This window comes from Aquila chrysaetos, chromosome Z (genome assembly GCF_900496995.4).
Source record: "Aquila chrysaetos chrysaetos chromosome Z, bAquChr1.4, whole genome shotgun sequence".
In the NCBI taxonomy this organism is placed as follows: domain Eukaryota; kingdom Metazoa; phylum Chordata; class Aves; order Accipitriformes; family Accipitridae; genus Aquila; species Aquila chrysaetos.
The window spans coordinates 76,527,421-76,555,408 of NC_044030.1; the positions used below are offsets into that span (position 1 = coordinate 76,527,421).

At 43.1% G+C, this 27,988-nt stretch overlaps 1 protein-coding gene across 6 annotated transcripts in view; it reads right to left on the minus strand.

Moving 5' to 3' along the window:
• LOC115337248 (phospholipid-transporting ATPase ID-like) overlaps positions 1-27,988 on the minus strand; it is an 88,140-nt gene that overhangs the window by 9,341 nt on the left and 50,811 nt on the right. For 5 of the 6 annotated variants that reach the window (XM_030005378.2, XM_030005379.2, XM_030005376.2 and 2 more), the window contains 14 exons: positions 25,994-26,152; positions 24,925-25,013; positions 19,501-19,697; positions 18,136-18,344; positions 15,957-16,000; positions 14,205-14,370; positions 13,223-13,411; positions 12,217-12,332; positions 10,637-10,801; positions 8,067-8,178; positions 6,877-6,982; positions 5,346-5,493; positions 1,964-2,147; positions 241-464 (listed from right to left, as the gene is read on the minus strand). In XM_030005378.2, coding sequence (XP_029861238.1) covers positions 241-464; positions 1,964-2,147; positions 5,346-5,493; positions 6,877-6,982; positions 8,067-8,178; positions 10,637-10,801; positions 12,217-12,332; positions 13,223-13,411; positions 14,205-14,370; positions 15,957-16,000; positions 18,136-18,344; positions 19,501-19,697; positions 24,925-25,013; positions 25,994-26,152 — 2,108 coding nt within the window. The other variant, XM_041120973.1, reaches the window with a different exon arrangement.

The following is a 27,988-nucleotide window of genomic DNA, read 5'->3' on the forward strand; positions in this document are numbered from 1 at the left end:
TCCCACGAGGGATCTGTGTGCTTCATAATGCACCTAAATGTCCTCAGGCATCTGTCCTCTACCAGCAGCACAATGAAGGCAACAATATCTGCTTTATACTCATACCGCTGAAGAAGACAGACCGGTGTGCCATTCAGTGAAGTGGGGGGAGTGGCTTAGTTTATTTCCTTTTAAAATGTTTCCAGATACTTTGTTTGAAAATGCTAGACATGACCATGAGAAAACAGAAGCTGGACCTACCTGTGCTGAGAAGCCAGAGAAGAAGCCATACCAGAAATGCACTAACGTGAAGGCAAAATTCTTATAGAAGAAGTATTTGAGGAACTTGCACATGCGGATGTAGGACCACCGGCCATGGACCAAGAGCAGGCGCTGCAGGTAACGGAACTGTGCAAAGGAGAAGTCACTGGACAAGACTGCCTGCATCCCCTCCTGGCCGCTGATACCAACCCCGATGTGGGCAGCTGCAACAAGAAGGTTATTGATCATGTCATTACACTGAGAGTTTTGATTACCCCATTTTTTAAATGAGCTCCCCGCATGGGGACACTGTGTTAATTCCCTCCTGGCCTTCATAAAAAGTCATATGTAAAGTTATTTAAAAGAAGAAAACAAAAAACTTTTGGGCACTAATTGTTTCAGCAGCATTATGATTTTGGCTGTGGTGATACATTTCCAGTAACTGGCCTTTTATTGTTTGAGTAAAATTACCCCCAGTGACAATTCATGTTTTCTTTCTGAACGTTTTCCAACAGTATAAATGCTGTTGTTCATAACAGCTGCTGTTATGAAAAAAAATCACTTTAATTTATATTGACATGGGACTTACATTTACATGCATGCATGTCCTTCCAGCAGCCTTAAAACATCACTCCAGACAAGCAAAATCTTCAAACCCCTTACAGATTTCTCAGACACAGTGCTACAAGGCAGACTGTAGCCTTTTTACGTTTCCTGAGCTTTATTAGTTCAATCAAATAATTACATAGAAGAGTCACGTCTTTTTTTAATAGTAACTTGGGTTTATTAAACATGGACATAAGTTTAATGTGACAGCTAATTATGCAGCTTTAACTAATGAGAACAATCTTGATGGCTGGAGGTTTGTTAGATTCAGAGGTTTCCACGGAACAGTGAATTGATAAAATCCCACAGTCCCAACCCTCTCATGGGGGGAGTGGGTTAGTTTCTAATTATCATGTACACTTCAACTTTTCTTTACTGACTGCCTGACTTATCTCCCTTGAAGCTCCCAGTTAGCCTTTTCTGTCTTAATTGAAAGGCTCCAGTTAATAAATTCTTGCAAATTAACACAAGGAAGATTACCAATAGGCCCTTCTGAATAATCTTAATTTAATTATACCTAGTTAGGGGATTTTTTTCATAAATTCACTGAGGTAATGCAGCAACAAATGATGCTCAAGGACAAAGGGGCCTAAAAGCCCGTGATTTATAACTCTACAGAGGTAATTGACAAATGGCCCTACCACATGGAAACGTTAAAAAAAATCATGTAACATTATACAGACTATTTACAGGCATGAAGATTTTCTTTCCGCATTGCAGACAGGCCCTCTCTGAAACAAACTTGTTTGTTCTTTGTATTGCCCTTGTGATGGTGACCACGCTGACACACAGGGGGACATGTCACAGCCCCGGAGGGCTGTTGTCTATTCTAAGGCTGAAACAGTAAGTAAGTGCAGCCTTAGCTTCGTGCGATCCTGGTGTTGGGAGCACAGCAAAGGGCCTCCCTGTGTGTCCTGGAAGGCAGGAGGCACGAGTAGTCTGTAGTGACAGTGCTCTGTAGAAACCTGCCAAAACTTGGGAGGCAGCCACTGGGTGCCACAAAGCGGGTGGTACAGAAGGCACTCAGATACGTGTTCCTGCTGCTAGGCCACCTCGGATAGCAAATACATCAGCGAGTCAGTTTGCTAGAGCATGCGGGCTGCCAGCCATCACTCACTCTTGATCATGCTGACGTCGTTGGCGCCGTCTCCGATCGCCAGCGTCACAGCCTTCTTGTACTTCTTCACCAGCTCCACCACCTGGGCCTTCTGCAGCGGAGTCACCCGGCAGCAGATCACCACTTTGCACATGCAGGCGGTTCTCACCAGCTCCAGCTCCAGATTCCCTTCCAGCGCGTAAGCCTGAAAAGAAGGAGCAAAGGAGGTGTTCAGGTCAGACCAGCAGCAGCTCGTGGCCTGACAGAGAGGACGCGGCGGGAAGGAAATGAGAACTGAGCCAGCTCTTCCATTCGGCAGAAGGAAGGTTTGAGATACCCCAAGTGAATCCGCCCATTGAGTCACAGGGAGCATCTATACCGCACACCATCATGCCACGCAGCGTACACCTACGAGCTGGCACCTTGCATGCACCACAGCTGGATTTGCACAACAGCTGCTCTGGCTGGTGTAACCTGGCAGTGCAGCAGAAATGTCAAACAACAGGAGCGCTAAATTAATGAAGCTGCTGCTGGGCCTGAGACAGCCTTGCATATCTCCATGCAAGAGAGTCTCTGCTCATCCCTCTTGGTTTATTTTTTAAGCTCTGGGAGATCTGTGGTATAAATAGAAACAATTTCAATTTGGGAGTACTTAATTAAAAAAAAATTGGAAAAAGCTGAGCTCAGGTGGGCATGACAAAGTAAAACACAAAGACAGGGAGAAGACAACTTTGCTCTGAGTGCTGACCTTTTAAATCAGTCAGCTGTGTTATTTCTGTTGAGGAAACAGAGATAATTGGATGTCTGGTCACCCCTCCAGCTCTGTGTGAGGAGGAGGGAGCAATGTTAGCTTTTCATATTTCTTTCCAATCATGCTTTTTGGCTCTGTTCTTTGGTGTCTCTTCTCAGTAGACATGCATGGAAGGAATCTACAGGGCTGTCTCCTTCTCAGAGCCATTACAGCCAGCCCACTGCATAAGGCAGACAATCCTTAGCCCAGATAGCCTTTCTTCTTGAAACAGAGTGCTGTGAGTCATCAGCACCCCTGCTTCCCTCCTGTCAGTGGCAGGCAGGCTTGCTCAACAAGAGACCTTTTCATGGTTTGGCTTTCATACTGGCCTGTCAGTGCAGTTAGAGATGGCTTTTGCCACAACACCCTCGCTGCACAGCCCTAGCAAAATGTTATCACATAGTATATTAATGGTACTGCACACAAATCAACTAGTATGATGATGCCATTACAGGTGGTGATGCACTTCTGTTCACTCACTTTGTTTAAGCAAGACCAGATGTGTGCATAGCCCCAGTGCTGCCATCCCACCCATCTGCACACATGGATGCAGCACTGAAGAGATGCTGTGTTTGGGTGGGACAGTATTAGCACTATTACCATTGTTTAAGCTCTACATTCACAGAAATAAATAAATAACATATAGTTTTGTCCACACTGTCCTTGTGGTCCACACCCAGGAGAAAGCCATGGTCTTGGCGAGACTGGCTGTGTCCACTCTGCTGCAGGCTCTGTGGGCTGGCTGCTCCCACACAGCACAGATTTGAATTTCTTTGTGTGGGACATATCTCCTTGCCAGGGTGTGGGTGAGTCTGTGGTTTTCCAGGAATAAAAAGAAAGCTTTGTCACCGCTGCCAGTGGTGCTTTCATAGCACAGCACTTGGGGTCTGTGCTGCAGAATGAAGGGATGGAGTAGGAACAGGCAGGGGCTTGCGGCTGGCTGCAATGTCAGAGGATTTGCCCATGCAGATGCACGGAACTTGATAGAGCTCGTCTGTTTTGCAGTGGGGATCTAAAGGGGATCGAGGCCCTGGAGTTAAAGAGGGAGCAAGTGTAAAAGAGGGAGAGATGGCACTTGAAAATGTAGACACTGCCTGAAAGTGTCCCTTCTAGTCCAGGGTCTGTATACATGGCACACAAGCCAAAAATGGAGCAAGACGAGATTTTTTTTGATAGTAATTTGTTGGGCTGGTATAGACCTGTGATTTAAATTTGCTGGACTACCATCAAGAGAGGTAGCAACCACAGGGTACAGAAGTATCTTGTCTCTGAAAGGCAGTGCCTCCTGGCTCTTTCTATGTCTACCTATCTGCTTCCCCTGCAGTCTGGGAAAGCAAAATACAATAGACAAATAAACCTGATCTAGATTAAGCCTTCCTCCCAGACAGGTTGAAATGTATCTATCTAAATTGTGTTTCTCTCTAACCTGTTCTAAAAAATTTCCAAGGATGGAAAATCTATTCCAGTGCTTCACTGTTCTCACCAGGAAGATATTTCACCCCAAACTCTCTTATCTCAGTTTAATTCCATTAGTTTTTTTACCTGTTGTTATTTGAAAAGTATTACCAAGACTGATAGGTATTCTCCAGGCTCAGAAATCCTGACTCTGTTTTCCCATGTGCTTTCCACATCATGCATGACTACTCTTACAGTTTTCTTTGTACTCTTTCTAGTTGGTCTTCTACATTTTCTCAAACAAAATGGCCCAAATAAGTGGAATTATTTCAGCTAAGACTTTACTGATGCCGAATGAGAGAGGAGGCTTTCTTCACAAGGCTTACAGATGATGCTCTTACATACATTTCTCTGATTTCATATGTGTGCCGTTGATTATGTAAAAGTGGAGAACAAGGCATTTGTTCTTACTGAATTGCATTCTCCATTTTTCCAAAGTATTTCTCCAATTAGTTAAAATTGTTTTCAAATCTAATCTTGAACTCCATCATGCCTGCAGTTTCTCCCAGCCTGGTGTTACCTGCTCTCTTTTTAAGCAGTTAATGCAAACACTGAATATCAAATAGATGTGGGATAGCCCCCTGCAGATGCCACTTAACTGTTGTTTTAGATCAACAGTGAGCCCTTAAGAGCCATAATTTCCAAGCAGTCTTGCATATGTTACTCAACAATTTCATCTAGACCATATTACTTCAGTTTGCTTGGAAGAACATCATGGGAGAGAGCATCAAGCAATTTATTAGTTAAGTTATAAGATATATATCCTGTCTGTTAAATGTATCCATTATCAGATACATTTAGTAGAATATGTTCCTGGCATACCTGAAACCCAGGTCTGATGTTTTCTTGTCTCCTTGCTGCATCTATAAACTGCCTGATTATTTTCCTAGTATCTTTCTGGAAATGAAAATTTATGCTGCTACTCTACCCCTCTTGTTCACCTAATATCCGTCCAACTCTTCCCTGTTCCAGTTTTCTGAAACCTTGCCCATCACCTTTCATGTTTCAGATAACCACTGAACCTAATCTTCAATTAGGAAAGAATCCATTGCTCTAGAGCTAAATTTTTAAATCATTTTCAGACTTTTAGTATGTCTCTATCACATCAACATGACTAAAATGACTAACAGCCCTCACATGAATCTGAACCTTCCTTACCAGGCTGTGGCCAGTGATAACCAGACCATACACCCCATTTGCTTGCTCATCAGGTATAAGTTTTGGTTTTTTTGAAGATTTTTCAAACTGAATGTTGATTTCATCACTGTCCAGAAAGGAGTCTGGCTTCATCTTTTTCCTTGCATTCCTAAAAAAAAAATCCAGAATAATAATGAAAAGTTTGTAAAGATACATATGTTTCATTAAATCAACTCTATGAAAATAAAAAATTGATGCTTCCCTTTGATAGTTTAGTTCAATTTTCCCTGTATCCCTACAACAACATGCATAGTTTAGCTGCTGCTGTTTGTGCAGATGGTCCACATGCTTCTGAAACTCTAACAAGTGTGTGCTAAACTTGTGCTTATTTAAAGTCAAACAAATCATCTGAGTGTCATGAAGGACAGTATCCCAAAGGGCATCCCAATCTTCTGTGCATATTGTCTGGCAACTGCCTATTTCAAGAGAAAAGGATTGAAAAATCTTTCACATTTCCCACTGTCCTAGTTTCAGCTGGAATAGAGTTAACTGTCTTCCTAGTAGCTGGTACGGTGCTATGTTTTGAGTTCAGTATGTGAAGAATGTTGGTAACACTGATGTTTTCAGTTGCTGCTAGTAGTGTTTAGACTAATGTCAAGGATTTTTCAGCTTCTCATGCCCAGCCAGCGAGAAAGCTGGAGGGGCACAAGAAGTTGGCACAGGACACAGCCAGGGCAGCTGACCCAAAGTGGCCAACAGGGTATTCCATACCATGTGACGTCCCATCCAGTATAGGAACTGGGAAGCGGGGGGGCGGGGAATCGCCGCTCGGGGACTAGCTGGGTGCCGGTCGGTGGGTGGTGAGCAATTACACTGTGTATCATTTGTACATTCCAGTCCTTTCATTATTGCTGTTGTCATTTTATTAGTGTTATCATTATCATTATTCGTTTCTTCTTTTCTGTTCTATTAAACTGTTCTTATCTCAACCCGTGGATTTGCTTCTTTTCCCGATTTTCTCCCCCATCCCACTGGGTGGGGGGGGAGTGAGTGAGCGGCTGCGTGGTGCTTAGTTGCTGGGTGGGGTTAAACCACGACACCCACCTATACCCAAGAATTTGTGTCTACTGACAAGGCTAGGGAGGAAGGTAGATTTCCAGATAATGGTAGAGAAGGACTGTATCCAGACAAATGACTGCAACGTGGATGAAGGGCAATAGCAGTACAGCAACAGCATAGCTCCAGCCTGGAGCCAAAGGCTTTGTTGCTCCAGATCACTTGTCAAATGTCAGCTGATGCTGCCTGCCTGACTCTGCTTTCTTATACACTCATACAGATTTGACCTCTTGGATCAAGAAGCTTCGGAGTTTATCCTCAGAGGAGATTTCTACATTGTGTTTAGCTGCTGGATCTTGCAGGGAGCCAGCTAGCCCTTATCTAAGGTACCTGAATGAACTGCACCAAGCAAAGCCCACAGGCAAAAAGGGCAGAATAATACAAAATACAAACAGTCTCAGTGCACAACAATGAAGCTGTATATTTCAGCCATTACCTCAGTTCATTAAGTACGTCATCGGGTGTGCTGCCTTCAATAATGAAAACATCTTCCATGTCATCATTCAGCAAGTTGCAGGAGTAACCAATATTCATTGCCGTCTCTGGGAAAGATAAATCAGGAAGATGACCCATCTTAGCAGCCCCAAACTCACCCACCATCTCTGTGGCCTTTTTACACGCATGACAAAAGCTCTCTTTCTCACTCAAAAGAGCTCTGAGCCTTTCAGAGTCAACAGTTTAAGAGAGCCAGGAGAGTCACATTAATGGATGTAGCAGCAAATCTCCCTCCCCTAACTGCGCTTTACAAGGCCACAGAAAAAAATAACTCTATCAAAATGAAAAAACTTAAAACACCCTTTGGCCAACATACTTGGAGCAACAAAAAACATGTCATATAGATTCAAAAAAATTTTTTCAGGATTTTTAACTTTCCCTCCCCCTACTCCCAGAAAAGCCCCGAACCATAGTGCTGAACAAGAATATCAAGACATTTTCTTCAGAAAATTCTAAAAAAAAAGTACTTTGGTATTTCATAAGGAAAACTATTACATTTGGAACATGACAAAATGAAATGTTTCATTTTTCTCAAAAATTCTCTGCTCATTTCTTGGATGAAATTATTTGCAAACACTTTTGGCCTCCCTGAAACACCATTGTTTCAGTGAAGTTATTATTTCTCCAAAAGAATTCATTGGAGACTATTTACCATTCTTTCCAACTTAACGCTTTCTCCAAAAGCCTGTGTTTCCTCCATTTCTATTCTGGATCATTAATGCCAGGGCCAAACTGAAACAGACCCAATAACCACTTTAGTGTTAAAGTTCCTGGAAAGCAGGACAAGATTTTTTCCACCTTCTTCACCAGGACAGTCGACCAGACTAAAGTTACACCTTTTCACAGCATATGACAGGGACTATGGGATGCTCATTTTCACCTCTCCAACACAAAGGATGCTGCCCTCACACTGCCTCCAGCCTCAGGACAGGAATTAAGAACGGGCACTAGCTACAGTTATGTGGTCTAACTCCAGATAACTGGAGTTTTGCCTCGCTGGCAATGAAGCAAAGCCCTGTAAGTTTGTCTTCTGTGCAGTTTTCAAAGGAGAAAGAATGAGAACATGGGTCTTAGCAGAACCATCCCACGGGTGGGAGAGAACAGAAACATCCAACCCTGCAGCCCCTTTACCTTGCTTGTCTCCAGTGAGAACCCATATCTTAATGTTGGCTTTGGCAAGAGTCTCAATTGTCTGTGGGACTCCATCTTGTAACTTGTCCTCAATCGCTGTAGCACCTAGCAGCTTAACAGAAAATGGCAGGGAACTGGTAAGTCTTCCCATTGCTAGCAAAGGATAAAGCATTAGACCTCCAGGTAATTACTCAAGCAAAAACAAATTAAATCCAGGATTAAGGTTGTACTGATTTTCAATATTCCTCAGCAAATCTACTGTACAGAGTAGAGCCCTGATCCAGCAAATGTTCTAGTCTCTCATTCCCCAGGCTCAGATGGATCACGAACATGCATGAAATTACTTGCCAACATGTTTTCAGACCTACAGGTCTGTGTTCGTCCACGTGTTCCCTTCACAGCAGATAGAGCTTTAACTGAGGGACAAAGACAGCTGTGGCTCCGTGTCCCCAAACCTCAATATGCATCCTCTCATGTGGAGCTTGCTCCCAGCTATATTGTACAGCAGCTGTCCTATGGCTGCTAAACACCTTCTCCAGCCCCTAACAGACCTGTCCCCACCCCTCCTCCACACTGTCACACAACTAAACAACCACAGATGGCTCAGGACACAAACCTTCATTATTTTAAAGTTACTGCTTTTTCTGCATTTTGGAGATACTTGGTGGCTTTAACCTGTCGTCAAAGGGAGATGAAGGTTTCACTGCTAGCTCAGGTTTAGACAGCATCTGCTACCACCTACCTCCTGCTGTTGGGAGACTAAATTCAGAGGTTGGCTTTAAGCCCAAGATCCTTTTTGGCTTCCTGGGATGTTCATCATTCATCAGCTTTGAGTGTTATCAATGTAGACAACAGCTCTAACGGAACTTCTCTGTAGGGTCCTCAGGAGTGCACAATCCACTTTTTACGGCAGTAGTCCCTGGTCCAGCTAGCGAGAGCTTGAATGCTTGTAGCATACAAAGCCACCTCCTGGGAGCACCTGCTCATCCTTGGCAGCCTGAGTCTGAGCTGGAAGCCTTAAGATGGACACTGATGTCAAATGTGCCCAGGAAGAGAGAACAAGGGTTTGCATTCCCCACAGCTATTGTCCTTCTGGAGGTGCAGGAAGGCACAACAGTATTGTTGACAGGCCTTTGCCTGTCTGCCCGTGACCTGGTGTAAGAGCAGCTGGAGGGACAGTCGTGATGCCTTCCTGACTGTGGATCTTCCTTAGTTTTTAGGTCAATCAGTGATAGCTAGTATTTTTACTACTACTCTCTTAATCTAACCGTGTTCCATCCCCTTGTGTCCTTATAACCTCATCCCCCCCGAGGGCCCCTAGCAGGAGTCTGCCACACACAGGGACTTCTGCTCTTGCCCATCAACCAGACTTGGCAGTCCTCTACACGTCCACAGGACCCATCTACTTCCTTGATGATTCTGGCTGTCACACTCATTCCCAGTCACAAGCCAGGCTTTCCTACACCCACCCACCCTCTGTCCTTCCCACAGCACCTTTGAGAAGTAAAGTCACTCCTCCAGAGAAGGGTCTGGTGTAAACAGTGTTTTCTTCTGAGCCACACTTCTTCCTGATGTGAGCCCATGCCCTTTTCTCTACTCAGGCCATGAGCTTCATAACCCTTTCTTGCAAAACACCTCTTCCCTTAACCTCCTAAAGCTCCATGTCTTTCCTGCTTTGAACACAGCCCACAGAGCATTTGCACATTTGTATTCTCTGGACTGGAGGATCAGCATTTTCCACTACTCTGTTGAGACCCAGAAGGGCAGTAGGCTCTGCCCCATGGACTATGCAACTTCCAGAGGTCAGCATCTCCTTGGCTCACACTTGCTTCTTCCCAGGCCCTGCTGGCATCCTGAGCGTACAGCTAATGGAAGGAGCAACCATGCAGCACCCAGGATTTCTGAGATTTCAGGAAAGCACTGCTGCCAGTGCAAAAGCTGAATTGCTTACCCTCAGATCCCACACATCCTTTTCATTCATTATTCATGGCTCTAAAACACAGGCAGACCCCCCTCCCGGGCATTCAGAAAGATGTAACAACACTTAGGGAGAGAAGAATGACTTGAAGATCACAGTTTAGCCCTATTTCAAATTGACAGAAACATGTACATGGACATCATCTCCCCATCCTGCCCAGGGCTGCAAGAACAAAGACAACACTCTGAAATGGAGGGGCACTGGGGATTATTCACTGCCTGCCATTTCAAAGACAGGAAAATAAATAGATCAGCCATTTGCACATACAAAGGATAGCTATGAAATATTTGTGTCCATGTCATCTCCCTCAGGCTCTGGTATGTCACTTCATCACGAGAAAGCTACTCTGACACCCACGTGAGTTAAAATAAAACCATTCCCCTGCACTGGTGGCTGACACCGCAGTTACGGGCTCCTGACGGAGGTGCCAGTGAAAACCCAGGACTGCCATATTCGTAACCACTCCTGTCACACAACCCACTGAGCTGTTTGCAGAGCAATGTTTACTGAACTCATGCTGAGCTGTTTATTGACAAACCACCATCCTCGCTGCCTCCCCCGGAGCTTGGCCCAGATTCCCTGAAACACCAACCATTAGGTCTTTTTCAATTTCTTCATATAACTCCGACAATCTATCTTCCCGTCCTTCCAAGGCAGTGCTTGCTTCATGGTGACGCCTGATCCAGTCCTGAAAGTAGTCTTCATCCAAGTTTTTATAGGCCACCACGAGTGTCCTCAGACCTTCACCAGCAAACTCCTGCAAGACAGTGGTGAGGCAGAATAGGTCAAAGAAGAATGGTCTGCTCACCTGGGCTTACAAAGGACCCTTGGAAAGCAAACAGGTATCTGTAAAAGCTTTTTGCCTAAAGTCTGCAGAGGAAAGGTGAAAAAAATCACACTTTAGACCACAGATATTGGGGTACTTTTTAAAAACTAGTTTCAGACCACTTTATCATTGCCATCCACGGTCATTACAAAGAACAAATTCAAAAGGGCTTTCCTATTTTCTGGCTCTAAATCTTTACATTAACCAGGCAGATGTTTCCTAGGCTCATACTTCTCAAAAAAAAATTCAGAATAGTGAGTCCTAAATAAACACGGAACACAGCCTTGAATTTTGGACCTGGGCTCAATATTTTGAGGGTACAAATGCTGGCTGAAATGCACAGCATGAGCATAGTCAGTCATGACATCTCAGCCAGTCCTTGTAACTGTGCTTTCTGTAGATGTATGATTGACAGTATGAATATCAGTGTTTGGTGGAATAACAGAGACGTGTTTGTAAAAACTGAAGTGTTCCCTCAGGCTTGAAGTAAAGGTGCATCAGGAGCAGGCCACATCCACAGCTCTGCTCTGCCTTCTCCTTTGCCAGCAACTTTCTCTAGCTCCCCCCAGCAGTGAGCAGAGATGTTTTTGCTATTGCACAACCCCTCTGGCAAAACTTGCTGTTATCTTGTCCTCTGTACCATACCAGCAGGACCTGGCATCACAAGGGGGAGTAAATATTAGCCAAAACATCCCCTTATGTGAGTAAGCACCTCCCAGTGCACACCATCAACAATATAAAAGTCCACAAGTTTGAGTGATGCATTTTCCTTGCTGCCCAGTCCATATGCCACTATATGATCTAGAAGAGGTCCCTGCTGACTGAGACCTCTTAGATCGCAATCACTGCAGATCTTCATTGTATTCAAGAAGGTAAGCGGCTCTGTGGCCCTTTACTGATCACCTGAGTTATTCCAATCCAAGGCATGCTTGAATGCATTGGGTGTATGCATTGTAGAGTAACAGCAGACTTGGATAGAATTTAGTTGCCAAAACACAGATGTGTTGTGCCATTTCAGGTGTTTCACCTATCCTGCCTGGCTTCCAGTCCTACTCCAGAGAAACACATGTCTGCTGAATGTCCTGCATTGTATTTGCCATCCATGCCCAGATGTCCTGGATCAGTTCAGATGGTACCCGGTGCCCATGCTTAAGCAACTGATTTGAGACCTAAGGCTTTATAAATTAATTTCCCTCTCCATTCCACAATTAAAAAAATTGGTGCTTAGGTGCTGTTTCTGAAATATGTTTTTTTGTCTTAACACAAAGTACATTTCTATACCCGGAGAAAAGGAAACCATCAAATGCAGAGATGTTGTGCAGAGCTGTGCAGAAGGAAGCACTTACATTCAGGTGTTCTGTGGTCTCCTCCTTCAGAGAGTCACAGGATGAATGAAGCAGTTCATAAAGAATGGTGTCAGCCCCCTTGCAGTACAAAGTCAAGTCACCTTCTGGACTCCGCACTGCAAGGAAGAGGAAAAGAAATGCTACAAATCCCAGATTGATGCACTTGCGATTCACAGCACTTCCATCAAAACAAAGGTTTTTAGAGGTGTCTGAACTCCACTGAGTTTTGGCAAGCTCCCAGGAATCAAGACAAGCTTTGCTTAGAAAAGAAGATAATGCAACTACTCTCCACCTTAGCAGTAGCAGTACAGGCAACTGTACTCAGATTGCATTGGTCTGAGCAGATGCTCTGTTGAACTGTGTGGTTCCTACAGGCAGCACTTCAGGCAGGACATGTGCCTTCATAAGTCAAGAATGATTTGTTCTTAGGGAACTGGTCCTGCTGCTCTTATTGCTCCTACCAGTAAAGGTACTACCACTCTCTTGCTACAATTATGATATTCCAATTCCTGAAAAATCTTTTTTTTTTTTTTTAAAAATCAACAATCTGGCGATGTTGGAGTGTTAATAAAGGCTACAGGAGGTTTCTTGAATCATTTCTCCACTTTCCTTTTGGGAAAGTGGGCTTCTCTCCTTGTCCTTGCTTTCTTCTCTCCCACTTTCTCAGATTTCACTGATAATTTTCAAGCTGATTAGAAGGAAGGTCTTTCCTGCATTGTCATGATGGAAGTAAGATATGTAAAAAGCTTAACGTTTTCAGGAGGTTGCTGCATCATTGTTGTCCATATGTTAATATGTTCTCTCACCTGCCTAAGTTAAGTCTTTATCTAGCACTGTTGCTGTGTAATAGAAAAGTCAAGACAGCCCATCTCAAGTGCTCAGAAGTAAATGTTACTCAGAAAGCATTGCAAAGGAGGTCTCCTAGGAAAAGGCATTACAGCAGAATGAAGGCCAACTTGAGAGCCTAAAAAGTCTGGAAAGAATAAAGGGAGCAAGGGGAACATACCAATAACAGACATTCGCTTGCGAACATTGTTGAAATCAAGAATAGCCAGGAGTTTGTAGATTTTTGTTTCTCCCATTTCCACAACGGTGATGGTCTCCGGTGTGCGAGCCCGGAACACAAATCCAAAGTTTCTGGCAGCAGTGACAAGGGCTCCCTCATCAGGAGATTGGGCCTGATACACCAAGTTACCTGACATGCAAGAAAGAAAAAGTAATGTGGTTTCTGCCTAGTTTCTGAAGCTAAACAAACACAAAATCAAAGACATTATATAGCGGTTAATTCTTTGCTTTTCTGTCTATCCCCAGAGATGCAGCACTAAAAAGCACCTTATGTCCACATGTCTCCATCAAGTCCCATCAACCCATCCTCTAGGCCAGTGCAAGAGGCCTCCTAGACTATTTTGGGGTCTTTTATCACTCTTTGGAGTCCAACAGATCTCACTGAGAGGACAACTCCCTTGGATTTAACCCCTTCTAGTTACATCTGCATGTATTTTTCTCATCAGTATTGTCACCTTATGTGTGCCAGTTAATGGTTCTAGCCTTTAAAGCACAGTCACCCTGTCTGGGATTTGAGGATACTGACCCAATACCTGTGGGAACACTGGGTGAGTGGAGCTAATGAGTCTCTAGTGGATAGGTGCTCTATGCTTTTTGCTTTATGGGACTTGGTGCAGAGTAGAGAAAGAGTGGGGCAAGCCATCTGCCACCTCAGGGAAGCTGTGGCACCTGCAATTTCCGCACTCCAGAGATGTGGTGTTCGCCGTAGTGTCAGCTCCACCACAGGAACACACAGGGAGTGGAGGCCCTGGTCCTTTCTCTTCCCGTGTGGCATCTCCAAAGACATTGATTTATGTGTAGCCATATACTACAGAAAATCACCAGGGAGCCAAAAGGACCAATAACAGCTTCTGTGGAGAGAAGACATACTGTGGTGTGGGGTGAATATAACCACTCAGTCTGGTGCCTTCAACAGTCCTCACCTTCCTTCTTCTCTTCTGGCATCACTGTGTGACAAAGTGAGAGCAGACGGAAGAACCTGTGCGTTGGGACATCATGCAGCTTCACAGCTTCAACCAGGCTATGGTCATAGAAGGCAAACTTCGGATCAGCTAACTGGTTGTATGAGAAATCAACCTTCTCTGTGTTCTGCAAAAATAAGTCTTGGTGTTATCTGTGGATCTCTCATATGCCTGTACACCAGTGCTTGCCCATCACAACCCCTCTCTCTTCCTTACATTTATGAAGGATGCTCTCCTGCAGGGCTGTTCGTGACAGAGATTGGTGAGTCTAAGTACGAGGGAGGTCATGAAAGCTACTGAATCACAGGAGAGGACAAGCACTTGAGGTGCCTTTCAGAGCAGCACTCAGGCTGAGAACCTGATTAGCTAAAGCTGCCTCTCTGTATGACAGCAAGTGCTCCTACAGGATCACTGCCAAAGGATTTCTATAGCAAAGAAATGCCTGTCTTCAACACATGCCTGCTTGGAGGCGTCATGCTCCTGATGTCAATGGCTGCCTGTGATAGGGAAATGTGGGAGCCCAATTCAAAACAATTCAAAAGGCTGTGTTCTCCACCCTGTTCTCCCAAAGCAAGAAAAAATCCTGATATGGAAAAAAGATGACAGACAAGTGATGTAAAGGTTCAACTCCACAGGCATGGACCGTTTTGTCTAAAAACAAGGAGCCCCAAGTACAGGGGAACGTACTGGAGATACGGCCAGAAGTTCACAGCATGATGTGTCATGGAGGAATGCACTGCTGAGCCTGCCCAGCACAATTCCGACTCCCGCCCCATCCCTGATGAGCTCAGAGTTTCCAGGGTGGGAGTCATCCTTTTGACCTCTGCAAGCTGACATTTAGCGCACACCACAAGAGCACAGACCCACCCCCCGCACACACTCAGCTGCGCAGCAAGGTCCAGGCACTGCAACACCGTGGATGTGTGGGCAGCAGGACTCTGCTCCGGCGAGTATCATGGGCAGGAGGAGCTGCTGGGCAGCCAGCTGGCAGCAGACCAGCATGTGTCCCCAGGCAAGTCAGCCCTTTGCATTTTGTTGCCTGAGCTAGGGCAGTCTGGAGGGACTGCACTTGCCACAAACAGCCAATTTCAGTGGGTAATTTAAGTTTTAAATGGCCCGGAAATGAATCATTGGAATGAGGAGTGGGATTTTCATCATCATCTTGCTGTTTGTTACTTGGATTACTGCATGCAGTCTTCAGACATTTTAGAAATCCAAGACCTGTGGGTTTGTGCCAGCAACCAGAGGCTAGAGAGAAATGGAGAAGTCACCCATTTTCACACTTTCCAATGTCCAGACATTAGGGGAATTTGACAATCACCTTGTTATTGATGTGAACTGAACTCACTGATTCCCCACCAAAGCTTTAATTAACTGCCAAGGATAATAAAATTCACCAATGTCCAAGTTTCTAACAATCATCAACAGCCAAGTATTCAAGAGGAACTGTGCATGCACTAGAACGTGAAGCCGAGGGAACAGCAGGTACTCAGGCTAGCCGACCTGCAGTTTTAAACCAGGCTTACTGGAAGGGAATGCAACTCTAGCAATCCTCTGGCATCCACAAAAACACACACCCCTGTTGTCAGGGTCAAGAACATCAGCTCTTGCAAGGTCAAGAACATGAGCTATGCCTGGGTGGGTTATGTGCACTAGCACTTAGGCAGGAAGGTTAACTGAAAGCACAGATCCTGATAGCACTTGAGCACTTACCTCATTTATTTCTATCCTTTGCCCAGACATATCATACACATCACCTGCAAGCAAGAAAGACTGAGGTTATAGTCACAAACTCCAGGTTAAGTACAGTCTCAGCTTCTCTACCACAAAAATTGGTTAAAGTATTTTGAAGCTAGTATCTAATTAAAAAGTTTCAGTAAGCATAAATATCTTGACATGGGCACTAGAGACTGATGATTCATATCAATCAGCTTCTATATTAATCCATGGCAAAATCCAGAGACTGACAGATGCTTGAAACAAAGCAGTTATCATAAAAATGACTGGCACGTGGGTAAGGTAGACTTGGCTCATGCTGAACCCAGAAAGGACATAGTGCTAGGTAGGAAACGAAGGTGCTTTCAGGGGATACTTCTCTTGTACCTTCCCTTTGGAATGTGAGATAAAATCCAGCTCCTGGATCATATTGGATTTGCAACAGGCCCTGGACAACTGCAGAGAAGGATTTGTTAAAGCCCATTCTTCCCACGTCTAGGTAGCAAGGCTGCTCTATTCATTTTCCCTGAACTGATGATCTCGTCACAGAACTGGAAGACATCTCATCTCCAGGAAACACTATTGAAACTTTTTCTGCCTGATTAAAAATTTCATTTGGAAGGTTTGGACTGTGCCCAGCCCAGCCACATTCAACACTTGAAATAAGATTGAAATACAGTGAATTACATGAATGATAGATCCACACCTGCACCAGCAACCTCAGTTGTGAACAAAGTCAATTGTAGGTAGTGGTATTCCCTCACAAAAGCCCTGAGGGTGTAGAAGAAACTCAGAAGTCATCTCTCCTGACAACTGCACATCAGTTGATCCCGTGGGAACTGCAACCTCCAGCTTTTGGACATCTCCTTCTCAATTGGAAGCTTAAACCTCTGGACTACCTTCCCTGGCAGCAAAACTATTTCATCCTTTCTGGCAAATCCAAAGAAGTACATTCCTAGGAAGAAGCTAAGCATTTAGAAAACTATAGGCAACAGACTGTCCACCTTCTTCCCACATATTTCCCATTAATTTCTTGAACCCACACCCTATATCTGTGTTAGTGGTGACATCCACTTTGGAAAAGTCAACTAAGGACGCATGAATGAACAGATTGAGTACTTTTTAAACTGTTTAGCAGCACTAACATTGGCTAGCATAGTAGCGCTGTTTGAGATATGGTGGTCTCCAAATGTACACCAAACAAGATTTATAGGAAGAAATAACTTCTTTTATTAGGTCAGCTGATAGCACTGAGAAAAAAAGACAAGCTTTTTGGCACACTAGTCCATCAGCTGGTCTGACACAGGCAAAACAATCATCGACCTACAAATAAGCGGTGACTAATTTCTCTAGGGTAATCTAATGATGTTAATCAATTAGTCAGTTTGTGAATTGTTAGTACCTCTTGAGCAGTATGAAGAAAACTGCCTGGGGCCATACAATGTATGAGCCTTTTAAGTCAATGGATGTTAGGATCTATCAGAGCTAACAACTTTTGTTTCCCATTTTTTCCAACTCCCTACAAACTTTTCTGGTAGGTGAAGTAAGTCAGGGCTAAAGACAAATGACCAGACCATTGACTAGGTGCCAACTGAAGGTTCAGCTACCTGAACAGGATGTGGAAAACTGCTGCTCATGACATGAGAAATTGCTGAATGTGAGAGATAACAATGTGAGAAGCTGACAAAATTTGCAGAAAACCCCATGAGGGATGGCTCTTAACCACAAGTGGTTAAGAGGGAGTTAGTTATGTGAGTCATGTGTTATGTTTTGCAGGGCTGGCAATACCTGCATGACCATGTCAATAATACCATAAAAGGCTGAGATTACCTAGGTAGTGATAACAGAAAAAAAACAAATTTCAGTACAGATGTAGGAAAAGAGGGACCAATGAGGAAAAAGTAATAAGGTGCAGGTTCTTTAGCTGAGATGATACCGGGGCAGAAAAACGGAAGTAAAAGGGTGGTGAAAACGGGAAACAAGGGACAGGAAAAAGATATAAAGATATGCAAATGATGTAATCAGGGCTGTCCAGGCATCCCTGACGGGCAGCCCTGTGCTTGATCACTGCAGCTTCTTACAAGACACTCTCTTTTGGATATCACATTTAGTGACTCTGGACCAAGAGGCATACAATGGAATAAAACTCAGAGAGTAAGACAAATAGATAACATACCGTAGGATTTGCCATTGATGGAGCACTTGTTGAAACACATGATGTTCTGAGTGAGAGTTCCTGTTTTGTCTGAGAAGATGTACTTGATCTGCCCCAGCTCTTCATTGAGCGTAGTGGTACGGGCCTGAGCTGGCGTGTCATTCAGCGGATAATACATTTTACGGTCCCAGTCAATGTAGAAACTGTTACCCAAGCGTATAATCTCTACACTGGTGAAACAGAAGAAGGAGGTGATGGAATATTCATCAGTGTAAGGGACAAGATCTTTATCTTCAGCACCACCATTAGCAATTGCAATTAGAAGACAACTTTGAAGGTAATGACAGGGTGTACTCATCAGGTTGTCCTTAAATGGCCTGTAGCAAGCAGTGCTGAAGCAGGTCCCACTGAAACAATCTGTTAGGCTTATAGTAAATTCCTTTATTTTATTTATAAAACAACATCTTAAAAATGTATTTGAAAAGTTTTTTCAGACTGAAAAGCGAGGCAAGAGCAGTGGGTTTCACTTGGTGCAGTTTTGGGAGTGATGCTCAGATGGGGACAGTTTCCAGCAGGGCTCTGGGCTGGGCTGAGCCCCGTGCCAGGGGATGAGTGCAGCCACGGCTCAAACAACCCACAGATCCACAACAAGCAAGTCATTGAGTAACTCAATACAACCAAGGAGCTGTATCAGTTTGCAGACAACATGAATTTCTGCTTTGCTGCTGGTGTGACATACTAGACAGGAATGGGATTAATTCCTCATATTTACCAACATGAAAGAGAGTCTCAGTAGCAAAGCTGTTTGAAGGGTTAGGTGCAATGATAAACTTTACAGTCTACACCCCAACCTCAAGGTTTTGAGAGTGTCATGGATGCATTGCCTACTCTTTACGCCTGCTTACCTCTCTCCAATAACCAACATAGTACTGAGTTCTCTGGGAGGTGGACACATTCACTCTGCTCATATAGCACTAAGTCCTAAGGATCCTCAACCTGACTGCACTTACTTACCTGGCAAACCACTCCTCACATGAGCCCTACAGCCACCTCAAAGAACATGCCATCCACTTTGTTTGATGGGCAGTGCAAGTGGGAGAGAGCAAGATGGTAATTGTAGCAGGCTTCCAGCCTTACTCCTATAGTATCTGACACCCGCACCTCCCCTTTAACTGCAAAATCATCCTCTCCCCTTCCAGGGCTCACTGCTGTCCCTGCTCCAAACCTCACCTCCAAAGGCAGCGGAAATAAGAAAAGCATTGCTGTGGTTATGAGCGATTGTCCACAATGGAGTTCCATTTATGTCTAGGGAAAATGCTGCTCCCAGCTAAGGCAAGAGCTAAACCTCTCCTAAGATGAAACATGAAAGGAGGTTATGGCACATACCTGACATAAAGCGAAATTGGCACCACCGTGTTTAGAATGATCACGTATGACCAGAACATGAGGAAGCCGGAGTAGGAGGCAGAGTTGACACCTTCTGCCCAGGGCAGATAGACCTGGAAGTAGTAGCCCTTATCATACTCCCAGATGCCATTGCCAATGGCTAGGATAAGACACATCAGTGCTAAAAATGCAAAGATCTGCAAAAAAACCCCAAAATATTGCATTTTAGAAACAAAGAATTTATTATGTACAGGTTAATCAGAAGGCCCTAATGAGATTGGGTTGAACAGCCTGAATCGCATGAAAATGTTCCTAGGGATAAAGGAGGAAAAACAGCAAAGTTATGACACTTTTACGTCAAGGACAAAATTATATAGTGCGGAGTCTGGCGATTTGGAATCACAAGACCTCAAACAGCTGGGGATTTAAGTCCTAAGCAGACACCTAAACCAGGGTGTTCATGGGCAGCTGGCTGCAGAACATCAAATCTCATTAGAGGTGAGTTGAGCTGCAGGTCTCAAATATCTGGCTGCACACTTGGGAATAGAAACTGCGTGGAGGACTTTACCTGGTTGTTTGCTGGGTGTATCATAGTTTTCCTCGCCATTTCTGAAAAACTACTAAATATAATTTCTAACACAGAAAATCCAGTACTGTGCAGGTTGGAATTCAGCATTGGATATCATTCTCATGGTTAAAGGAGAGTTAATCACTGACTCAGAACTAATGGTTGCCTTGGTACCTGCCATCACAATCTGATTACATTTCCTTTGAGCAAACAGAAGGCAACACTAACTAGTGATGTGTATCCTTGAACTTTAGAGAAGCCTATTTCCTGAAAGCCTAAAGCAACCAGGGGAAGAGCAACTGGGAAGGGAATTTCAAAGTGGGACACCTTAGTGAAAACTGGGACTTGCTCAGGAACACCATTTAATAGACACAAAACCATTACATAGGTCATAAAGCATTCCTGATTAAAAGAAGACAAGAACATAGCAATACAATTATTTGGAAAATAATACAAAAAGAAGGGGAAGAAGGGAAGTTAACAGAAATTATTATAAACTGCAGCGAATTATAGAACTATGAGTATTTAATAGTCATATAAAATATCAAAAAAAGAAAAAGATAAACTCATGAACAGGTGTGAGAAAAGCAGACATGTTCAAGAGACAGCCCTCTAAGAATGAACAAGGAAGAAAGCAGAAGGAAGTTTCTATCCCTTATGACATAGCAGATGGAAAATACAGACTATGTTCTGTGACAAGGAACACTATGTGGCTCTATCTGCTAATAATAAGCATTTTCAATCCAGTGGGTCCAGGTCATTTAAAGATGAAAGCTTAGAGGGACTAGCTGAGAAATTGTCTAATAAGTAAGATTAATTTTTAACAATGCTTTGAAAACTGGGAAGCACCACCACCCTGAAAATCTACTAACATAATTCCAATATTTGAAAGGTAGAAATGGTGATCGTGGGAAAGATAAACTGAAGTCAGCTTGACATCCTTCCTGGACAAATGATTAATAAAACCAGTTCTGTTGATACAGACTTCTTCAAACATTTGACTTAAAACAACCAACGTCCTAACAAAAATGTGAAAATACGGAAACAACAGGCTGCACAACAGAGCAAGTAAAAATAATCTTTTGCAAGTATAATGATTAGGGAGCAAATATCAGTAAGTTGGGCCATTATGTGTAAGGCCACCCAGTAACAATCATCACATGAAAACAGTAATCAAACTTTTTAAAAAACAATAATTGAAGTACAAACACTGAAACATTGCTGATAAAGCTGATACTTGTATTGCTGAGGTACTCTATGAGAGGAAGAAGGACATTTTTATGGAGTGATTTAAATCACTTGGTGAAAAGTTCACATCTGACCAACTCGAGTTTTAATACCAAGAAGCTGCTAAAAGGGTACTGCAGTAAGTAAAGGTGCTGGACTGAGTTTCAGGGGACATATTTATTTCCCACATCAGTAGTAGCTTTCTGTTTAATTGTGGGAGGCCCAATAAATTACTCCACTTGTGAAATGGGGACCATTTTGCTTGCTGGTAAGGAATGTGGTGCAGTGTTTTTAAGCCTCTGTGACCAGTGGTAAAAACAGACTTCAATTTGTGCTGTTGTAATGATCAGGACTTAAGGATATATGAGAGGCATGACCCAGGGACAGGTAATGTCCCTTATGAAACCAATAGACATAGATTGAGAAAATAGACAAGCCTGTCTATTTTTATAGATATTTCCGTTGGTCAAGAAAAAGATACTACTTCTCTCTGCAGACCTTGACTGTTGTAAAATAAATTAATTAGTTTGCCTCACAGGTTAAGAATTGTCAGTTTGTACAATATCACAATCCATGTAGGAAATTCAATGTGTGATTCAGCAACAGAAATGCCCATGGGGCAAGACAGCAGCTGGACTTAACCATGTCACATCAGCTCTTGTCTACAACTGCACTTGTTTTACGAACATTTTACTTTATGTGCATTTGGCATGTCAACTCTCTCGTCCCTAACAGCTCAACTGGTGTGCAATACTTATGCTTACACAAAGTTCACTAACATGCTGTTCACTTCGACACAAATGCAAATGACTGAGATGTTAACAGTGGCCCCAGAGATTAATTTCTGTGTGGAGAAACAACTGTATGGAGGGTGTGGTAATCATAACCACAGCTCTGCAAGAGAAGGACGTGAAAAAACCCTGATTGTAGGCTTGTGCATGCTCATGGGGCTTCTTAGCGTGAACATCCTCCCTCTCTGGGTCTTGCCCATGCACTGGCTGCAAAAGATCCTCTGCAGGCCTGAGTAGGATTTTTGTAAAGAGGAGGTGACTTTTGACAAACATTTCCTGTTGGACTGTGAATTCAAACTGTCTCGGTTTCTGTATTGGCACTTTGAGTTCTGCTCCAGGATTTGAAGCAGTAGCTTGTTTAAGAGATGAAGGTGACAGCCCTATTTCTCTGAAAAAAGATATGAAGGTGACAGCCCTATTTCTCTGAAAAAATGCTTCCCCAAATCTGTTAAAAAGCAAGTTTTGGAGGAAAAAGCATTCCTGGAGCTGGCGGGTGCGTCCCTGGTGGAGGAACATTCACTTCTCTCTCAGATTGCCGAGAAACACTCCCAAACATGAAAAAACAGTTATGGTTGCCATCTGGAAAGGTTCACTCCTGATTAACCCTTGTTGGGACAGACCAGGGCAACATTTAACCAGGACTCCATTGGCAAACTCTGCTTAAACACTGCTTTGTGCCTGGAAGTTTTATGGACAATTAAACATGAAATAGCTTTGCCAGTGTTAACATGGAACAAGTTTCATTACACTTAAAATGACCTATTTATAGCAAGCTGTGGCTGCTTTGTATTTCCAAACTCAAGAGCACAATATACTGCCTCTCTTTAGGACCGCGCTTTGTAATCTTCAACCACCCAGTGAGCTGGAAGGACCTGATGCCACATCCCTCTTGTGTGCAAAGAGCCTGGTGCTTAGGGTAGGACAGAGCTTTACTTAGACACTAAAATGTTAGGTGCCTTAAAAATGTGTGAAGGAGAAAAACACACCCTTGGCTCCATCAGCACCCAAGAACCCAGGCAGAGGCTGATACAATCAACTGCAACTTGCTCAGCTTTTTAAAATAGAGCCAGGACGTAAATTCATCTTGTTTGCATTCATGAAGAGAGGCCAAACAGACTGAAACGTCTGGGTGGGATCCTTGACTTTTGAAAGGAGGTTTGGCAAACCTTGATCAAATGCTAAATTCCAAGCTACCTATTCAGTTTTAGTCTGCTCCGTTTCTGTGCCCTGTGGATCCCCCACAGCCCTATTGCACAGCCCATCCTCCTTTCCAGCTAAAACTTAGCCGAACACCTAAGAAAATGTGATTTTTTTCAAATACTTGCAAATTTTTGAATGTAAGAGGCCCAAACCTTGCTTGATTTTGCTGTCCCCTTAAGTGTGAGGGAAGAAAACACTGAGGAAAACAAGTTGATGATGGTAATCAAGATTTTCACTTGGCAGAGATTGGTGTAATGTTACTACAGTCAAGGGCGTGTTCTTACTGTACATGGAGCAAGGACTCAAGGGGGCTTGAAGATGACTCTGGAGTGTCTCTCTGTGCTGTGGCCCTGCTTTACAGCAAATATGCGTACACAGATATTCAGGACACTGCTTCACAGCTCTGGGGGTCAGGATAACCACTGCTGCTTTGGCACTACTTCAGTCTCACAGAGGCACAGCTTGCTCTGTAACAACTCCCATCCATGAGCCCACTTAAAGAGCTTTTGGGATCCTGAGAAAAAAAGCAGGAGGGCAGGGGCTGGGATGAAGTGGCAAGGTTGGGGAGCGGAGCAGTCTTGGATATGTTTGTGCTATAAGCCCCAGCGCTGAGGAGACATGAAGTCACACAGGGCAGTGAGAGCTCAGGGCAGCCTTGCTGTGGTGGGCAGGCTGCTGTCAGACATCTCGAGATTTGTCTTCCCCAGGGCTTGCTCCAGCACCTGATGTTGGATCCTGGTCCCAGCCTGGCTGGCAGGTTGGGCTGGAGAGCAAGGGCTGGAGGGAAGAAGAGGGAACAGTGGCCACCAGACCTTCCCAGTATCATAAACTGAAGGTGGTGCAGCATGCATGAAAAAGCATGACAAGCTTGCACCCAAAGGAAAATAAAAGCCTAAAACTTAAGAGCTTCTCTTCAAGCAACATTGAGTAAAGCAGTGTTAGAATGTATGTCTTAGTTCCCTGAGCAGCTTTGAACTCAAAAAAACCTGGGAGAGTCTCCATAAAAGAATCACTACCTCTGCCTGGAAGTGTTTGCCATTTGTTAAAATCACTGACAAGCTTTAACCTCAAATCAGATCTGTTTTCTTATTTGAGGAGAGTGTCTGCTATATAAGATTAGTGTTCTCAAATTTCCCAGCTGCTAAAAACACCCGTTTCTGAGTATTAATGAGACCATGTCTAACATTTGTCTTAATGTGTTAAGTCAGAAGCTGGCATCATGTAAATTAACAAACTCAATTACCAAGTCCTATGCAGGTATCACCAGAGATGCCAAGAAATCAGGAGTAAGAGGGAGAACTGCTAATGTTTATTTAAGTGGAAAGTGACAAAATTACTAGGGAAAAAGGCATTTGTAGGCTTCAGAATGATTCTCACAAAAAAATGCAAAGCAAGGGAGAGCAAAGCAAATGAAAAGCTCAGAAGAAAGGTCCTTAATGCTGTCAATGTAATGGTCTTGCTTTGCAAGAAGGACTGGCAGAGGCACTGCGGAACTCAGACTGCTAATAAATTATTACATAATTCTTCTTTTTATCATTAGTCACTTCTGATATTCTCTCATTTGTGTGGACAAAGAGGTGGAGCATCTGGAAATGATGAATACATCTGAAGAAATGAAGACACATTAATGAGACTTACCACCAACACAAGGACATTCATGAGCCGATCAATGCTTGTCCGTTTAAAAGTTGTTTTTCCACTGTTCTGCATTAGTTTGGTGTCTGGCCCTGGAGATGAAACACAGTTGTGAATTTTAGTAATAAAGCTTAGCTATTCTAAAGCTGATTCCCTCTGAGGCCCCACTGTGCTTTACAGCATAAATACCCATCATAGCTTTCTTGAAAGCAGGTACATACAGTTTACAGTGCCAGTGGGAAACTTAGGCAGAAAAAGGTTAAGTCACTTGCCTTAGATTATAAGGAGAGAGTCACATAAAGCCATTAATTTGGATTTTGACCCTGGTCTCTTCTTTCAACAGTCAATCCTCCCTTTCAGGTTTAATTACTTTTCACAGAAGACCCGATACTGCTGTGTTATTGGTGACATATTATACATCATCTCACATGTCTACAGCAGTATAGAAACAATAGAAGGTCTATGCTCACAAAAAGTGTAGATCTAACGGTCTACAATAATATTATTGATGAGTCTGATATTCCAATATGGATTAAAATGACATAGAAACGATGCAGAATTTTTAATCAAATACACTTAAGAGTGAAAAATTTTGAACAAGCCTGGTAAGAGAAAGACTCCAGTTGGCCCAGTGAGGGCCAGTGAAGGCAGACTTAATTCAGCTTTAATGTAAAATCTTAAACAGATTTAATTCTTCTATGCTTTCTTATTGATTGGTCAAGACTTCTCCTATGTACTTTGCTGCATACATTTCTGAAATAAAAGACGACTACTGCTTACTAAAGCACTCAATCAAGGTAAAATTGGATGTTGTAATGTAGCATTTCCAATCCAGTTTTCTCTCATAGACCACTATAAAAATCTCAGATTAAAATCCCCTGTAATATGCATAATTTCTAGCCTAGAGTTAAGCCAAGGGATCTCATGCATTGTTTTGCTTTTGTTCTTGTACCTGGTAGAAACATATTTTCCAAAGAGGAAAATACTTGGTTCTTTGTGCATACTGGGTGTGATGTACTTCCGTGCTAGTGCTGCTGTGCTCTGCAATTAACATGTCAATTTTTCTACCTACCGGCATAAATAACGAGACCAAAGCACCATTCTGTGTTCCTAATAGTACAGCCTCTCAGCAACATCTTCTCATTGTCCAGGGCATACTTCTCTCCTCGAAGAGTAAGAGTTCCTGTGAATTTATCTAGTTTGTTATTTGGTGCCTCACATTTGACTTCACCTGTAAAAGGAAGGTAAAAACAAAAATGGAAATCTTGACCCAGAAAGATGCCAGTCAATCCTGCATTCTCAGCTGTTCCCCAAACAGGGGATATTTCACACTTAGCTGCAGTCCACTCCTGACCCTGTCGTTCCCATTCTGTATCCTATATTTATTCATGTTTTGGGGTATTGCTGCTTCCCCATATTCATGTCATAATCCAATGAACTACAATGAACTTGGATTTATCCTATTCTTTGAACATGGCAATTTTTTGCTGGTAGAGTACAAAACAAAGTTTCCACAACTTTTATGTGGGTGAGAAGAAATGTTGAACAAGCAACTTACTTTTAATCCTTTCACAGCAAGTTCATAGTGGTAGGATGTCACTGGATAACTTTAGCTAAAAGTGCTGACCTCACATAATTCCTATTCCATTTTCTTTAAAACTGCAGGAGCCCAAGCGAGAAAAATCATAGCCTGAAGGCTGCAAAAGAGTAATTAAGTGAGGTGTCTTTGTTCACTGTGTTTTAATTTCATCTGTTTTATAACTGAAGTCCAGTGGCACATGAAAAAAGATACTGCTACCTTCTTTGGCCAAGCAGCTGACACTGTAAGTGACTGGAGAGCCTGTTTCTATTTTGATGCTTTATATTTATTTCTTGTAATAAAACATGTTCACACAAAACTGTAAACACAGATACTTTGGTATAAAAATGATTATTTAAATCAACTTTTGCACCTGACATCTAAAGATTCAAAGCAGAGCGCTGTGCATGTATTGAAAAGAACTGGAAAGTACAAATACTCCTTACTGAAAGGGAATGCAAGAGTTCAGTCTGTTCAGTTAATCAGCAGGAACATTACAGTTATTTTGATCGTAGGCTGCAAATATGTACCTAAGGACTAGCATTTGCAGAGAATACAGCTCTTCCAGCTGTTCTCAGACAAAACACACCAGGCTCAAGAGACTGGAAACAAAATCCAGGGAAGTCCAGAAGAAAAGTACAACTTCAAGTATTGTGGTAGTCTCCACCACTGCAAATTTTAAGATCAAGAATGGGTGTTCTTTTCATAGAAAAGTAGCTCTACTCTAGGGCAGACAAATCATCAGACTTGAAAGATAAAGCAATTAGGAAATTCTGTGACATATGTGACATCAGAGCTCATACTAACAACTATGCTGATCTTCTATTCTGTCATCTAGGCAATCCAAGAACAATTAGACCTGTACTCCATCATTTCTAAAAGTCTACAGTAACCAGACCTGTCTCAATGCAGCCCTTGCAACCCCTTGAAGAGCACGAAGAAAACAGAGGCTTTGCAGTGCAACCTGAAACACAGCACAATGAGACTTTGGTGAACCAAACCCAGGGCATGATCCCCCACCAGGAGGACTGTGCCTCTCCTCATGCCAGCTGTGGGACAATGCTTGTGTGAGTACTTGTGTGTCAACATCCACCTCTGCTTTCCAGTGAGCAGGTGGGTCTGGGTTATCGATATGCTGAGTTTGAGATCAGAAGAGATTGAACCAAATTAGAATGATCACAAAAAAAGTGAGAAGCTCTAGAGATTCACCCAATATACCTGCACTGACCCCAGTAACTCTGCAGCTGAAGATACCTCAGCAAGGCACCATGCCTTCTCTCTCTTCCTCCCATTAACATCAAGATGATACCTGAATGCATTTCACCTGAAAGAGTTAAATACTGCCAAGTCTACATGTGATAAGTAGTAGGTAACTGAAAAGTATTGTTTCCTTTCTCATCTCTCTGTTTCCCAAATCAAATAAAGAAGTTCAGCATTTTGCAAGTATCTTCCTTATCTGAACCATTGCGATGTCAACAAACATCATAA